Source organism: Canis lupus, chromosome 9 (assembly GCF_003254725.2).
Source record: "Canis lupus dingo isolate Sandy chromosome 9, ASM325472v2, whole genome shotgun sequence".
Classification (NCBI taxonomy): domain Eukaryota; kingdom Metazoa; phylum Chordata; class Mammalia; order Carnivora; family Canidae; genus Canis; species Canis lupus.
Genome location: NC_064251.1, coordinates 51,347,537 through 51,364,241, shown reverse-complemented (window position 1 = coordinate 51,364,241; position 16,705 = coordinate 51,347,537). Strand labels below are relative to the sequence as shown.

Genomic DNA, 16,705 nt, shown 5'->3' with positions numbered 1-16,705 from the left:
GTTCAAATCTAGCCGGGAGCGAGGGTGATCGTTCCTGTGGGTGCCTCGGACCTGCTAGTGGGGTGGCAGGGGGTCCTAGAGGCCCAGGGTTTTGAGGGCTGGGTGTATGGGACACATGGCAGGGCGGGCCTTGCCCTTGGCACGGTGCCCTCCTCACTGTCCCCCTCCCCTCCCCCTATGCAGGGGCACCTTCTACCAAGGGTACCTGTGCACCAAGTGTGGTGTCGGGGCACACAAGGAGTGTTTGGAAGTGACACCTCCCTGTAAGATCAGTGAGTATCGACCCCTGCCCTGCCCTGCCCACAGGACACAGACCTCCAGGGCTAATCCTCGGGGCCCCATGACCTGCTCTGAGCTAAGGGTCCCATGGCTCACAGCTGCCCCAGTACTTCCTCCTGGCCCGGCTACCTTCACACATCCGCCCTTCCTACCACCAAGACCCCACTGGGACAGGGGCCAGATGAGAAAACCAGAGCTCAGAGAAGAGAGACACCTGCCCTGGGTCACACAGCCCCAAGAGACCCAGCTGGTGGGCGCGTTCCCTGCCAAAGCCCTTCCTGCTCACTGGTGTGCTCCAGCGCTTCTCTCTGCCTCTGCATCCCCACCCCCCACCCCATTCTGCTTTTAAACTTGCAGAACCTCTACCCCAAAGTGAGCACAGAACGTTCTTGACAGTTGCATGGAGGTTTCCCATCACAGAAATGCCAGTTGTGACTGGTTCTCCTGCACCTTCTTTAGCCACAGCTACAGCCATGTTAGCAGGCGGTTTGTGTGCATACGTGCATACACACACTCACGGCACCTATGGGGCTCCCATGCTCTTCATGCCCGTTTGTCAGGGTGGAAGCTGAGGCTCAGTGGGAGGACCTGAGCCTGCCCGGCTGACATCTGGGCTGCCAAGGATCCTCTGGGAGATACATCTGGGTGAGCACCCAGCCTGCAGCAGCTGGACAGGCAGCCAGAAAGCCCGAGGCAGTTCTGAAGGTTCTGGACCTGCCACAGGCAGGGCGGGCTAAGCCCTGGATTGGGTGGGAACAGGTGCCACGCTTCATTCTACAGCATGAGCCTGGGACCAGGAGTGTCTTCTCTGCTCCCCACACTTCAGGTGGGCGCCCCAGATCCTCCCACACCCCCCTGAGATGGTCTGTTGCACTGTGTCCACACTCGAGGAAGCCGCACTCAGAGACAGGGTTAACTCACTCCATATAGATGGAAAAATCTATCAGGCCTGCTTGTCACTTTGAGATACCACCACCCAGAATAGATCTTGTCTGTTCTTCATTTGCTGTGACCTGGGAGGACCCCCTTGTCCGGCCACAGGCCAGATGCAGCCCCCTCTGCCCCACCAGCCTCCCCTGGGCTGGAAGCCCAGGGGCCCAAAAGTGCCTTTTCAGCTTCGCCCATCGATACCGCCCTCTGGTGGCCGCGTCCCCTCACACAGGCGACGGGACAGGTCATATCTTTGGGCTTTTATTTTTTTCTGATTCTAAAAGAAATATGATTATTTACCAAAAACTTGGGGAGGAAAAAAAGAAAAGAGAAAAGAAAAGAAAGAAAAGAAAAGAAAAGAAAAGAAAAGAAAAGAAAAGAAAAGAAAAGAAAGAAAAGAAAAGAAAAGAAAAGAAAAGAAAAGAAAAGAAAAGAAGGAAATAAATATCTCCCTGAACTTATCAAAAAATAACCAAAGGTGGTGTTTTGATACATTTCCTTTCAAGTATTCTATTTTAAGTATTCTATTTTAGAATTAATCTTTCTGGGTTTTTAGTGTTATGAGTATTAAGTACTCATTTCCCATAGAGAATTTGCAAAATGTAAAGAAAGGTAAAGGAGCAGATCATCAACTTGTGATTCCCCCAGACACAACCACGGTTACGTTCCCTCCCCCAGCACACACACCCCTCCCCCTGCTGCCCTGTCTCTTAGGTTTGTGTGCTTTTCATGGTGCCTGTAATTGGGGTCTCACCAGATGCGTGGTTTAGTATCTGTTGCAAGCCAGAGTTATCATGGGCATCTGCCCCATGTCATTATAGGCTCACACCAGGCACCTGGTTTTATTCTGGAGAGTTCCGGGCTGGTCCCGCACTCCTGCCTTTCATGCTGTGCTTGGGCTCTGGGCAGTGCTCCTTCATCAGCTCCAGCTCGGGCTGTGCCCGTGGCCTGCAGCAGGACAGGTGTGTCCCAGGACAGCGCTGCCCACCCCGGAGAGCCCCTCCCCTGGGAAGCCTCGCTGTGTCTCACGTGTGGGCCCCAGGCATCGCTGTTCCTCCCACCCAAGTTCCACCGGGCTGGTAGTCTCTGTTCTGTAGGGGCTGTTGGAACTTGTCTGCCCAAAGCATCCTGCAACCATGAGTGTCAGATGGCGTTAAGGTCACATTAGCCATGCTTGTTAGCCACCGTGGTCCTTGCTTTGTCTGGTGGTGGGGTGGCGGCCCTGCTTGTCAGATGGCTGGGGCCCAGCCTGGCACTGCTTCCTTCCCCTGGGGCACCCCGAGGCAAGCAGAATCTTCGGGACATCTGATGAGCCGAGGTGCCCCGTGTCCATGAGCGAGCGTGCATCCTGACACCTCTTGTCGCCTGCCCATGGCAGGCATCTCTAATCAATCATGGAGGCTTTGCCGTTTGAGCCCACGCTGTGCCCAAGGATTTTAGGCAGCTGCCACCATTGGATCAGGGTTGGCCCACACAGGAAACATGCCTGCCAGTCTGTGTTTCCCATGGACACCTGAAAGCCAGAGCTCAGAATTTGCCAGCGGAAGTACCTGAGAGACTCATAGTCACCAGCCGTGCTCGGGTGGGTGGAAGCCACAGGCCCTTGGTGCTGGTGGCTTGTCTGCTAACACCTCACGTGCTTCCTTTTCAGGTTCTCCTGCAGACCTGGTGAGTCCCCCAAACTGTCCCCTTCCCTCCATGCTGTGCCCTACGCAGCCCTGTTGTTCCTGATCTGACCACTGCTGGGGCCGCTGTCGGTCACCAGGGGCCTCCTTGGAAGTGGGTCCCCACGGAGAGCTGGCTGGAGGCCCCACCACCTGTTACCTTAGCCTGGCTGCCCACCTGTTCTGTCTGCCTGGTGGCTTGTGGGTGCCCTGCTCTGTGATGTGCATACCCACCCACCTGCCCCCACCCCCCCCAGCCTGATGTAGCTTAGAGCTTTCTGGCTAATTTAGAGAAGGTGTCCCCGAACCCACTTATGGAGTGTGGACATCATGCCTTGCCCCAGCTGTGGGGTCCAGCACTTACAGGGTGCTTACAAGGCCTTTTGTGTGGTACAAACACACCCTCATGGAGGAGGAAAGACATAGCATTTAGTTGCATGCGGTAGGACGTGTCCCAGACAGTGGTGACAAGCCCCAGGCTCAGAGCAGAGGGGCCCCAGGGCTGGCGTGGTCAGGGGCGGATGTCCTGGGGCTACAGAGTGGCACAAAGGCAGAGAGTGTAGGTAATAGTGCGTGGGGGGATGTCACAGTGAGGCAGTGTCACAACTGCCCATGGGACTCGGATGTGTCCCTCTCCTCTCCCTACTTCCTGCCTGGACCCTTCTCTCTGGAGGGGGTCGGGGGGCAGGGCGTGTTGATGCCTGGGCAGCCCTCCCTGATCACTGGCCTGTCCTTGCCCTCACAGGATGCCTCTGGAGCAGGACCGGGTGAGTGTGTGGGACTTGGGCCCCCTCAGCTGCTGTCCGTGTCCACAGTCACTCTGGGAACCACCCTGACTGCCCAGCCGCACCCAGCCTTCTGGGCTCCAGGCTCCCAAGGCGTGTGTGGGCCCAGCATGCAGAGGGTCAGGGGCCCTTCCTGGGGGAGGGGGCTGCAGCCAGAGCCCCCACAGGATGGGCCTCAGAGAGCCACTGTGGCCACTTTGCCATTCTTCCCGTGTCCTCAGTCCCCCTGCTCTGTGCTGTGTGACAGGGACATGGCTTCTAACTGTTGGGGGTGGAAGACGTCACCAGCCGTGCAGTGTGAGTCATGCTGGGCCACCGTGGCCTGATGGTGAAGAAGCAAACCAGAGCCATGCTGCTGCCTGGGGACACCTGTGTCAGGGCCGGGCCTGGTAGACAGGGGCCTACATGGGTCAGAGCAGGGCTCAGGCCAGGGGCAGCCTGCAGATGCCTGGGGCACCAACCGGGACCCCCGTTTCAGCCCTTGGGCCACCTCAAGCAGCTGTGTGTGGCCTTAGCAAGTCCCTGGGCCTTGCTTGCCCCTGACCCCAGACTCTGCCTTGTGGGGGGGTCCCTGTGTCCTGCCCCACACGGCTAACACTCAGTCCAGATCGGAAGGGCATCTGGAGGAAAACACGTGAAATGCCACTAAAATCAGCGGCCGCTGTTGTCACCAGCCCCTGAACCCATCGGTCCCATGGTTTACCCACAACATTTAGCAGGGACGTGAGGTGCCGAGGTCAGTGGTGGGCAGGCCACCGGCCAGCACCAAGCCACTGACTGAGGGGCCCCCTCCTGCCCTGTCCCCCCAGGTCCCAAGATGGTGGCTGTGCAGAATTACCATGGTAACCCTGCTCCCCCCGGGAAGCCCGTGCTGACCTTCCAGACGGGTGATGTGATCGAGCTGCTGCGAGGCGACCCTGAGTCTCAGTGGTGGGAGGTGGGTCCTGGGGTCGATGTCCCCCAGGCAGGGGTGGTCTGGGGGGGCGGGGGAAGCACCTGTCAGCAAGACCTGAGCTCCCTTGAAGCAGGAATTCTGGGGATCCCCACCCTGTGTTCCTCAGGCTGTTTGCTTTCATGGGAAGAATTGTCCTGCCGTGGTGCATCCTGCACCCCCACCCCCTGGCTCTGCTGCAGCCATGCTGTGCACACCCTCCTGCCTACCCTGCCCCCGTTCGGGCCAGCACTGTTATGAGGCCATCAGGCATCATGCTGGGCCCCTCGGGGGGCTGGTGTGGGGGATACCATGCCCAAGACCCTCCCCCACCTGCCCCCAAGAGGTGCCATCTGGTGGAGTGGAGGCAGGCGTGGACATAGACCGTGTCCTGTGATGGTTAACAGTTCTGAGGCCTGAAACCGATGGTTCTGTTAACAGGTTCACAGAGGTGGAGCCCTTCAGCACCCACCTGCCCCCTGGGCACCTGAGACCAACAGGGGTGGCCTTGACCTGCTTAGGGCGAATGTTTGTTGACCTTCCCATTACTGTTACTGCCGTCACTGTTGTTTTGTGATGGTGCTTATCACCGCATGGGTATTTGTGGGTTTATGGTGTTAGACCCCACCTTCACATAACCAGAGATTCAGAAGGTGCAGAAGGGTGTCTGCAGCATAAAGTCTCTGTCCTGCTCTGACCCCAGCTGCCCGGATCCCCACCCCAGGTGTCACCAGAGCTGTGGGTCCCCAGTGGCCCCAAAAAGAGGCTTTGCTGGCATGAAAGGGGGAGGCCGAGCAGCTGCCAGGAGGACTTCGTGGGGGGAGAGGGAGAGCAAAGCCCAGCCCCTGCAGACCCTCCCTGGCTGTCCAGGTTCCCTCGATCAGATCCCCCTGCCTCTTCCATTTGAGAAGTGCCTTGTTGATAAGAGGCCAGGCGAGTAGCTGGCCGTGGGGCTCTAACCCCAGCTCTGAGCATGACCTGAAGCTGCTTCTCTGGGCCTCGGTGTTCTCACCTGCAAAGTAGGGATGCCTCCCCCTTCCTACCCAGAGGTCATGGTCAGCGAGGCTATAGCAGGGAGTGGTGCCAACACACACTGCTTGTAGGACCTGGTCTCACTCCATCCTTAGAATAAGCTGACCCTCATGGAAGTGCCCGCCGTGCCCACTCCCACGGGCCAGGCCGGGACCCCATCATCTGTCTCCTTCCAGGGTCGTCTGGTGCAAACCAGGAAGTCAGGCTACTTTCCTAGCTCGTCAGTGAAGCCCTGCCCTGTGGATGGAAGGGTGAGCACTTTCCACAGAAGCTTCTGGAACACAGTGGCCGGGAGGCTGGGGATTCTGAGCGCAGTCTCCTCCCTCGGGGGGCGGGGGGTGTCTGGGCTTGTTCAGGATGTCCTTGCTGAGTGACTGTGGTGAGCTGGCCCTGGAGCTGAGGCTGTGCCCAGAGAGCAGATAGGGGGGCAGGGGGTGCCCTCCTGTTTGAAGGGCTCAGCTGTATGGGTGCTGCATTTCCCCTGGTTTTAGAAACACAAAAATGGGCATTCCTGCAGCAATTATAATGGACAGAAGACTCCAAACTTTAAAGACTCTGTAAGGTCTTCTGGGGCTATTATACAGCCCCAGAGAGGAGAGAACTTCTCCCTAACAAGAATTCAGAGCTAGACGTCAGGATATTTAGAAAAAAGCCCTTTCATCCGAGTAGGGCTAGGATGGAGCAAATCTTCCTCTTTTACAAAAGGCATCAAGCAGTCAGCCATGAATAATTGAATTACCTCCACCCACACCCTAAAAAGGCATTTAGGCAGCCCCGGTGGCACAGCGGTTTATGGCACAGCAGTTTAGCGCCGCCTGCAGCCCAGGGCGTGATCCTGGAGACCCTGGATCGAGTCCCACGTCGGGCTCCCTGCATGGGGCCTGCTTCTCCCTCTGCCTGTGTCTCTGCCTCTCTCTCTCTCTCTCTCTATCTCTGTCTCTATGAATGAATAAATAAATTCTTTAAAAAAAAAAAAGGCATTTAAAAGTGCTGGAGGGAAATTTCTCCAGAGGGAGCAGGAGGTGAGTCCAGTACGCAGCAAGAGCCATGGTCCACCCCGCAGGCCCTGCCTGGCCTCTGGCCCCACCTGCCAGCGTCAGGTGGACCAGCCAGCAGAGGAGGTGGCCTGGGGCAGGTCACCTCCCTGCCTTGGGCTTGTTTCCCCATCTACGTGGTGAATGGGGTGGGAGGGGATGGATAGGTAGTCTATGTGGCCGGCTGTGGCACAGTGGGGAGAGGTCAGGGTGGGGGCTCTGGATAGGGTGTGGCATGGAGTCCCCAGGGCTGCTCGGCCAGCGTGTGGCCCGCCACCTGGAGGACAGGCCACTGCCTGCAAACGACGCCTGCCCTGGAGGCCAGGAACCATCTGTAGCAAAGAACTCTAGCTGTAGGATGTGCTCTTGTCACTGCAGAGAAATCCCTGAGGCCTTTGGTCACCCCCTCCCCAGGGTTGTGTCCCTGTGCCTGCTACATATCCAGTGAAACCCATTGAACATCTACTCAGAGATGGTGGGTCCCAGCTGCCGCCCTCAGGGACCTCAGTCCAGTGGCCCCAGGGCCAAGTGGTGGTAGCTGGTGCTGGGCCCGAGGGTGAGGTGTTGGGTCAGGTACCAGGACACCGTGGTAGCCAGTGCTGGGCCTGAGGGTCAGGACGCTGATCACAGGCCCCCTCTGGCCCCACTTGAGGCAACCCTCGGGGGGATGTTAACCTGAACATTCTCTCCTGCCAGCCGCCCATCAGCCGGCCACCGTCCCGGGAGACCGACTACACAGCGTACCCCTGGTGAGTGGGTCAGTAGTGGGGGGCCCTGCAAGCCCGTGAGCAGGCTGGGTTGGGGGTCCCCAGGCTACCTCTTGCTTGTCTCCAGGGTGGCTGGGCTGTGGCTGGCCGTATGTCCCTGGGATCCTGGGGGAGTCTTCTCTACCCCAAGGCAGGTTTTCCCCATGATGAACGAAAACAGGCCATCAGGTGCGCTCTTTTTACACAAGCCTCATCGTATAAAATGTATGAAAAGTGGTATATTTGAGGCCAAATTTGCAATCGCAAGTCTACTCATGGAGTGGCTCAATGAGAACCGAGGCACTGTTGGGATTAATGAGAGCCTGTAGGTAGACATTCGAAGAATGAGTCACAGATATGGGTCAGCTGGGGGGCCCAGCTTTTATGGCCCTGCCTGCCTATCACCTGACTGCCTTGAAGAAGGACCGGCCTTGGTGGTTGTAGCTCCCATGTTCCACGCCCTGGTGGTGGCCACAGAGCAATGGGCAGCTTAAGTGCCGTAAGCCCCTGCCCCAGGCATAGCTGGCCTCAGGGTGTTCAGCTGGGGGCTCATCCCTGGCCCCCCGGTGTCCCGGCTACCCTGGGCCGGGTCTCTCCCTCCAGGTCAGAGATGCCCTGGATCCATCTGCCTGTACCCTTCACCCCGCACTCGTGCTCAGGCTCACAGGTCCAGGCCTGGCCTGTGATTTGCATTTGACGGAGTGACAGCTTCCGTCTCCTGGTGTAGATTCTGTCTCCGTTGCATGTTGTTTGTGAAAGTCCCCAGTTGGTCTGACGGGGCGAGGCCAGGTCTGTTTGGTGGGTGGTGGTAGGGCTCACCTGGCTGTCTCGGGCTGGGCTCCCCTTCGGTGAAGGGGCATCTGCCTGTCTGTCCAAAACCTGTTAACAGAGATGGCAGCAGGCTCCCGTGTGTCACAGCAGAAGTAAAAACTCTGCGTGAGAGTTTTTATCTCTTATGTGCTCTTCAACAGTGAAAACTTAGAAATTTGCCTTAATGCTTATGTGACGCTGAGCACCTCCTGGAGGCCGGGTTCTGTAGAAAACACGTCGGGGCCAGGCTGAGACCCGGGGTCCTTATTCCTCCCCATGACGTTCCCCTGCCCACATGCTCCTCCCCAGAGGCTCACTGCGCCGTCAGCGCTGTCACAGAGGCCTGGGTGTCCTGGGGGAGGGGGGGTGGCACCAGTGTTAACCTCCTGCTTCATCCCACCTGCTAGGTTTGCAGGCAACATGGAGAGGCAGCAGACAGACAACCTGCTCAAATCACATGCCAGCGGGACCTACCTAATCAGGGAGCGGCCGGCCGAGGCAGAGCGCTTTGCCATAAGCATCAAGTACGTGGGGGTGACGGGGTCAGGGTGACCTCTCCCCCAGGGCCACTCTGAACCACGAGCCCACATCCTCCTAGAATCCTGTGCTTGTTGGCTCGGGGGTGCCCATGAACATTATTGCCCAGAGCAGGACACTTCTGAGATGAAAAGGTGTCAGTGGGTCTGCCCGGCACGGCCAGCCGGGGACATGTGTGCATGCTCTGCCCAAAGCCACCAGGTAGGGTTGGTCCCCTGTTTTCCCGGTTCAGGGGACCACACAAGCGCAGGTGCCAGAGTGGGGCAGGGCTGCTAGAAGAGGTTGGGGACTTCCCAGCAGCCCCGCTGGTGGGCATTGGAGTAAATGGGAAGGTTACTCTACCATGGGTTTGTGGCTTCAGTCAGGGGCCTTTGGTCTGGGTGTCCTCCTGCCCAGAAGAAGCCCCCTTGTACATCCGCCACCACCCCTGATGGTTCTTGGTCACTGTTGGCATAGGATGCCCACTAGACATCCTGGGTCAGTTCCTGACAGCCCATAGGCTGGCAAATAGTGGAGTCTACCTGCGGGGTCTCCAGGGGGCCCCACAAATGCTTAGAGCCTGAAACCAGCCCTCTGGCTCTAAAGTACTGAGAGCTGAGAACAGCATGGGAAGTGACCAGTGTCCAGTGCAGTAGCTGGACATGGCCCAGGGGCTGGGTATGCAGGGCCTGTTCCCCAGCAGAGGTTACCTACCGCATACCTGCTGTGGGCAGGGGGAGCGTTGTAAGCATTGACAGCACAGTGGGCTCTGACAGTCTTGGTCAGGTGCTGGGAGGATGTGGAAGGTGGGCACGTGGCTGATCAGCGGTGGAGGCAGCAGGCCAGCAGTGAGCAGTGAGTGGCAGAGATGTCATTCTCCTGATGGGAGTTCATGCAGCACCTTCTGTGTGCCTGGGCTGCAGGGCTCCTCAGTGGGGCTGAGACTGGCCCGGGGGGCTTGGGGTGGGGTGAATATCCCCCCCTACCTCTGCATCTGGCTGACCTTAAATCCCAGAGAAACAGCAGCTGGTCTACAAAGGACCCCCCCAGGAGAGGACGCTGGCTGGCCGGCATTTGATTAATTGCCAGCTATTTGTTCCGCTAACAGATATCCAGTTGTTAAACTAGCCTTGCATTCCTGGATCGTCGCATTTGGTGTGGTGTAAATGTTTGGTTTATACAGGCAGACACGTGAGGAGAGATTGGGTTGGCTGGTGATTTGCTGAGGACTTTCTTATCTATAGTTGTAACAGTTGCTGATGTGCTTCCTTGTCCTGTGATGTCTTTGGCTTTGGTACCAGCCGGCAGAGGGCCGGAGTGGAATGTGGGGAGGAGGGGGGTGTGGGGAGGCTCTCCAGCGAGGTCACATTTGAACTGAGCCCCGAGGACGCAAGCCCAGGAGGTGAGGATGGCAGAGGGGCAGCCCTGGCAGGCTTGTGCGTGGCCAGTCTGGGGATGCCCATCAGCCGGAGTGGACGGTGTGGGGGAGAGTATTAGGGGACCGTGTTGGAGCCAGCTGGGGCTGTTTCCCTGGGGCGTTGGGCCAGGGCCAGACCCTTGATTTACAAACCAAGCTGTGGAGGTCTCAGCAGGTGGTGGGAAACGGGGAGGAGGAGGAAGGTGTCCTCAGTGCAGAGAAGAGGATGAGCAGAATCCCGGGACAGGAGGTCTCCGAGGGCTGGATGGAGCTGTGGGGTTTGGGGCCTGGGGTCCTACAGGCTGACCCCAGAGTTTGGGCTTCAAATAAACAACGTTGGACCGACAGGTGGCAGGCAGCAGGAAAGAGGCTCAGGCTGGGGTAAGAGGGCGAGGGCAGCGGTCTTAGCTCCAGCAGACAGGTTATAAGCCTGGACCCCAAGGCCAGAGAGGCCACGTGGCCCAAGAGTGACCTCCCAGGCCCGCACACTTTGCCCAGGTTCAACGACGAGGTGAAGCACATCAAGGTGGTGGAGAAAGACAGCTGGATCCACATCACAGAAGCGAAGAAATTTGAAAGCCTCTTGGTATGTGATCCTGCGGCTTCTGTGTCCTGGTTCTGAGGCATCAGAAAAGGGCCCTGGGGTCCCACCGACGCCATACCAAGGAGAAGCAGCTCCGGCACCCCACTCCCCAAAGGCCACGCTCAGAGAGGGCCAAGAGGCCGCCAGGGCTTCTGCGTGGCTGGGGAGGAGATCCAGGGAGGTGGGCGTGGCAGGCACCTCGTGACAGCCCCCACGTTGGGACCTCAGCCCCCAGAGGGCTCCCCATGGAGGACAGCAGGGGTGGGGGGGCCCACCTGCCCTGCCTGCACCACTGCAGCCAGCAAGGCTCCTCCCAGGGCCCGGCCCTGCCGCCCAGCCTCTTCCCGCTGTCCCCTCCCCGGCCGGAGTGCAGGTAAAGGCACAGGCCTTCTAACGCGATTTTCAAATTAGACCTATTGTCTTTTCTGACTTACAAGTGTTCCATGTACCGAAAGGATGTGACCCAAGCACCTGAGCCCTTAGACAGCCCAATGTGGCCCAAAAAGCACAAAGTAGAAAGTATCCACAGCCCCCCGGCCCTCCCCTCAAACCAGTGTTAAAGTTCCAGGGTGAGTCCTCTCGACCTCCAAGAATAGCTCAGGTGTGGTTTATGTGACGGTTTTCAAATGAAACCGTTGGCCACAGCATACATTGGCCTACTTTGCAACGTGATGAGCTTCTCCGTCGGCATGGAGAGCCTCTCCTCTCTGGGGATCAAGGAGATGAGTCCCAAGTGAAACTGAGGAGGGAGAGGGAGGCCAGGGCATCTGGGAGGACTGCCTGGGGGCGGTGACCGCAGCAGTGAGCATAGGTGTCCTGCAGGAGCTGGTGGAGTATTATCAGTGCCACTCGCTCAAGGAGAGCTTCAAGCAGCTGGACACCACGCTCAAGTACCCCTACAAGTCCAGGGAGCGCGCAGCCCCCAGGGCCTCCAGCCGGTCCCCAGGTAATGCCCGGACGGGTCCCTTCTGCCCGTTTCCCACAGCCCTGGCTTTCACTGCCTGCCTATCCCTGAGGAAGGCTCTCTGAGGGACCAAAGCCCACCCCCAGGGGCCGTGGCTCAGGGCCCCACAGCCCTTCACAAGCACACTCCTGAGCCGGGGGTCCTGGTTGGTCTATGTGACAGGCTCAGTGTCTCGGCACCTTTGCCTGGAGGTCAGCGTGGGGTCCCATCTGTCCCTCGATCCCTCCCTGTCCCCCAGCCCAGGACAGGGGGGTGCCTCGCTCCAGGCCCACTCAGTTAGAGGCAGGGCGAGCCCAGAGTGTTTGAAGTGCAGCCCGGGACTGTCCACTGTGTCACCCCACATCCCCCGGGCTGCGGGCCCTGTGGGATGGCGGGTCCCCCCAGGGAGAGCAGGTCAGGAGAGGAATGGGGGGCCTTCAGCGAGGGTCCCCCCGCAGGGAGAGCAGGTCAGGAAAGGAACGGGGCCTTCAGCGAGGGTCTCCCCAGGGAGAGCAGGTCAGGAGAGGAAATGGGCCTTCAGTGGGGGGCCCTCAGCCAGGGCCCCCCTGAGGAGAGCAGGTCAGGAGAGGAACGAGGGGCCCTCAGCGAGCACCTAGCGTGTGTTGGGGGAGAGCCTGGCTCCTGCAGGAATGGTTTCAGAAGCCCCAGGGCCAGCCTGCCGCTGGGAGGAGGGGGTCCCATATTCTGCAGGGGACAGGCCCAGCGAGGTGGTGGAGGGGCAGCTCAGAGGCTGGGCCCTGGCCCCATGCCCCGCCCTGCGCTCTGCCTGCCGCTCCAGGGGACGCACCTGCCTGGGGATGCATCTGCCCCCGGCCCGCTTTCACGTTCTTTCTCACCTCTTTGCAGCTTCCTGCGCTTCCTACAACTTTTCTTTTCTCAGTCCTCAGGGCCTCAGCTTTGCTTCTCAGGGCTCCTCCGCTCCCTTCTGGTCAGGTACCGCCGGTGCTCGGGGCGTGGGGGGGCCTGGCCTGCCGCCCGCCCACCCACCCACCCACCCACAGCCCCTGCTCAAAGCTGCCCCCTACCCCCAGCCCGGCGTGGGGCAAGGGGGGAGGGGCTGGGGCCAGGGAGGGAGGGGTGCTGCCGCCAGGGCAGGGCTGAAGATGCCGGCGGGCCTGGTGCTCCCCCCTCACTGCTGGTGCCTATCAGACACGCACACCCCGACGGCCGCTCCCTGGCCTGCCAGCCACCGTCCCTCCTTGCTTGCTGAGAGCTCTGCCTCTGGTAGCGGCAAACAGCCGGGCGGTCACCCTCAGGGTGAAGGTGGGAGCAGACCGGGTGGGCCCTGGAGGTAGGGGGACAGGGTGCCACTTGGCCCCGACTGCTTGGCCCTCTGCTGCCAGAATCAGAGCCCCTCCCCAGCTGCTGTGTGTGTCCCCTCCCCACTATCATGGTCATTGTCCCCTGCTCAATGGGACTCCTGGGTCCCCAGCTGAGTGGGTCCAGTCAGGTGTCCAGTTTGTATTGGGGATCTGGAAAAGGGGCCCCGGGACCCTGGGGTCTGGTTCCAGGTGCTCCATCAGAGTGCAGGTTGGGAGCTGGGCAGTGGTCACTCCACTGAACCGCTGGCCAGGTGTGCAGGGGGAGGCCCTGTGGGGGTTGCAGTGGTCAGAACATCAGCATCTGCTCTGATCCTGTGATCACACTCGTGGGCCGGGACAGCTCCCACTGTGGCTATTGGCTGCTCTGAGTGCCTTTGGGGGAGGCCCGGAGAGGCCATTGCTTATAGGTCTGGGCGGAATTAGAGAGTAGTCTGTGCCCTCAGAGCCTTTGTGCTGGACCGGTCTCCTCTCTGGGTAGGACCAGGCACCAGGGGGACCAGGCTTGGCCCCGCTGCCAGCCAGGTGACCCTGCCCATCCCTCCCAACAGTGTTCACTCCCCGTGTCATTGGCACAGCCGTGGCCAGGTACAACTTTGCTGCCCGGGACATGCGGGAGCTCTCGCTGCGGGAAGGCGATGTGGTGAAGATCTATAGCCGCATTGGCGGGGACCAGGGCTGGTGGAAAGGCGAGGCCAATGGACGGGTAAGTGGGGCAGATGCAGCATGGCTCAGCCTGGCCAGGTCCAGGCACACTGGCACCTTAGCGTGGTCTGGCCCAGCACTGTGACAATGCCCTCTGAGCCACAGATCCGAGCTGCCCAGGTTGGAGCTGGATCCAGGCCCGCCCGACCCTGCATCCGTGCTCCGTCCTGTTCTGTGGTCCTCTGTGGCCACTGCAGGGGGATGTGCTTTACACACACTCTTCATGTTCTTTGCACGTCCCCAAGCCCTTTCTGCAGGCAGAGGAAACTGCAGGTTGAGAGCAGGGCCCAGGAGTCCTCACTGGCCTCACACACACCCTGGGGAGATTGGAAGGGGCACACCAGGTCCCACCCTGCCCCTTCATGCCCTTCCTGGAGGACTCTGTCTTCCCTGTGCACCCTGTGACCCTGCAACACTCTATGGCCCCTTATCCCTGTCCCCCATCTGGACCCCTTGGTTTTGACCTGGTTCTGTCAGCACTCACCCAGCAGGGTACTGGAGCCCTACATAGGGCTGACTTGGAAGCGTCCAGCTATCCATGGGGCTGCTGCTGCCTGTGGGCAGGTACCTGGGCTGTGGAGGGTTGGCCTGCCTTGATTCCCACTGCCTACCGTTCTGTTGCTAGGGGGCGGGAGCTGGTCTGCCTCCATCTAGGCCTCCTCAGAGGCCTCAGGTCAGACCCATTTCCCTCCCCACAGCCCTTCAGAAGTGTGAGGCCCCTGAGTCCTAGGCAGCTGACTTGGAGGGCTGAACCTCTAGCTGTCAGAGTGGCCCTTGGGGAGCCAGCGCTGCAGGCACCTGGGGCTGTAATTCAGTAAGGACCTACCTGAGCCCTCCTCACCCTACTCACAAAGGTCATGAATAAGCCAGTGTCCTGGGTGATACAGAACTACTAGTTTAGAGCATCACTAGATATTCCTTATCTTACACAGACTTTTTAGAGCTAATCTAACAGTCTCTGCCTTTAATTTTTTTAATTTTTTATTTTTTTCTGCCTTTTAATAAATGTAGGTAGCCCATTTATGTTTAATGTAATTACTGAGCTGCTTGGATTTAAATCCATCATCTTTCTGTATATTTTCTAGTTGTCACATCCATTTCTTCTTTTTCCTCTCTTCTTGCCTACTTTTGAATTAATCAGTTGTTGATTGTTTTTTTTTTTTCCTATTCTACTTCCTGTCTCCTTGGTGTGTCTGTGAGTTACACATTATTTTCCTATGATTTAGGTAATTAACCTTAGGGATTACAGCGTGCACTCTGACTTCTGAGAGCCCATTTTAAATGAGTACTTCTACTACCCAGATAATGCAAAGACCTCGCAACTTTTGACTGTGTTCAGGTTTCTCCCAACTTTTATGTAGGTGTCATCACATATTTTAACTCTACATATCTTTCAGCCCTGTAAGACATTATTTTTGTTTGAAGCAGTTAGTGTTTATTTAGAGTTACCACCTATTTACCTTCCCCAGGGCTCCCCATTCCTTCTTGCTTTGTTTTATTTCCACCCAAAACCATGTTCCTGCTGCCTGAAATTCCCTCTTCTGGGTGTGTTTTTTAGTGTGAGTCTGCTACTAATAAATTCTCAGTCTTTGTTGGATCTGAACATCTCTTTATTTCACTTTTTTAAAAATGTTTTCATTATAAAACATTTGTATAGTGACACAATTTCAAACCTAGAGGAAAGTTGCTGTGGCACAAAAAGCTCTCACATGCCCAGATTTACCAAGTAAGAGTGGTTTGCACGTTTGCTTTATCATTTGTGTTCTCCTTCCCTCTGCTTATTTTTCTCTTAACCCTTCAATGTAAATCACAGGGATCCTATGCTTTCCTCTCTAAGCCCCTAATTACCTCAATGTCTTATGATCAAAGACATTCCTCTTTGATAGAATATGATTATCTCTTCCCTGGTCCATATTCAGATGTCACTAGTTGTCCCAACCATGGCTTGTCTACCTAATCCAATTGCATTTACTTGCTATGACCCTCAACTCTCTTCTAGAACAATCCTCAGCCTTTCTCAGTCTTACGACTGGCATTTTTGAAGAGTACGGGCCGGTTATTTTTGTAGACTTTCCTTCGATTTAGGTTTGCTATTTCTTCGTGATTAGGTTGAGGTTATATATTTTCATAATGCAGCTATTGTATCCTTTTCAGTCCTGTAGTGTTTTATCCAGATGTGTCATCCTTGCACAGGGGCCATGCTAATCTTCTCTGTATTGTTCCAATTTTAGTATACATGCTGCCAAAGCAAGCACTCCAGACGCGTATGAGGTCCGCTTGTCCCATTATTGTGCCATTAATTTTGATCATTTGGTTAAGGTGATAGCTGCTGAGTTTCTCCACTGTGAAGTTACTGTAATTAATTAGTAACCTCCAGGGTAATACTTTAAAATTATTAAGTATCCTGTTCCACATCAAATTTCACCTCCTATTTTTATCATTATCATTGGTGAATTTTCTCATCAATTATTCATATCATGGTTGAAAAACAGTGATTTTCCAGCCATTATTTCTTTAAAACTTATTAGGGGGCATTCTACTGTAAGGGACAGCCTTCTCTTGGTCAACCCCTTGGGGGTCAGTGATCCCTCCAGTGGGACCGGTTTCCTTTTTGTGGGAAATTGTATTGAGCTCATTTTCAAATAGTATTCTTCAGGGGATGAATTTGAGGCTAGCAGGTGTTTTATTTGGGCACTTTGGTGATGTCATTCCATTGTCCCTGGTTCCATAATTTCTGTGAAGAGCCAGCCAACTTCTTTTTTTCAAGGAGGGGTAGGAGGCAGATGGAGAAGGAGAGAGAGAATCTCAAGCAGGCTCCACACCTAGTGCAAAGCCTGACTCAGGGCTGGATCCCACGGCCCTGAGATCATGACCTGAGCTGAAATCAAGAGCTGGACACTTAACCATCTGAGCCACCCAGGTGCCCCAGGAGCCAGCCAACTACTTAACACTGCTCCTCTGCAAGAAATGTTTCCATTACTCCCCAGTGG

General features: G+C 57.0%; 1 protein-coding gene and 1 non-coding gene across 9 annotated transcripts in view; one reads left to right on the top strand and one right to left on the bottom strand.

Moving 5' to 3' along the window:
- VAV2 (vav guanine nucleotide exchange factor 2) overlaps positions 1 to 16,705 on the top strand; it is a 168,385-nt gene that overhangs the window by 139,628 nt on the left and 12,052 nt on the right. For 6 of the 8 annotated variants that reach the window (XM_049114365.1, XM_049114367.1, XM_049114366.1 and 3 more), the window contains 11 exons: positions 184 to 272; positions 2,861 to 2,877; positions 3,619 to 3,640; positions 4,468 to 4,595; positions 5,798 to 5,872; positions 7,352 to 7,404; positions 8,619 to 8,735; positions 10,643 to 10,730; positions 11,550 to 11,673; positions 12,538 to 12,624; positions 13,562 to 13,716. In XM_049114365.1, coding sequence (XP_048970322.1) covers positions 184 to 272; positions 2,861 to 2,877; positions 3,619 to 3,640; positions 4,468 to 4,595; positions 5,798 to 5,872; positions 7,352 to 7,404; positions 8,619 to 8,735; positions 10,643 to 10,730; positions 11,550 to 11,673; positions 12,538 to 12,624; positions 13,562 to 13,716 — 955 coding nt within the window. The remainder of the gene's footprint in view (positions 1 to 183; positions 273 to 2,860; positions 2,878 to 3,618; positions 3,641 to 4,467; positions 4,596 to 5,797; positions 5,873 to 7,351; positions 7,405 to 8,618; positions 8,736 to 10,642; positions 10,731 to 11,549; positions 11,674 to 12,537; positions 12,625 to 13,561; positions 13,717 to 16,705) is intronic. The other 2 variants (XM_025475685.3, XM_049114368.1) reach the window with 1 other exon arrangement.
- Positions 15,864 to 15,970, bottom strand: LOC112677733 (U6 spliceosomal RNA). The gene has a single exon (XR_003147168.1). It is a non-coding gene; the product is annotated as a U6 spliceosomal RNA (small nuclear RNA).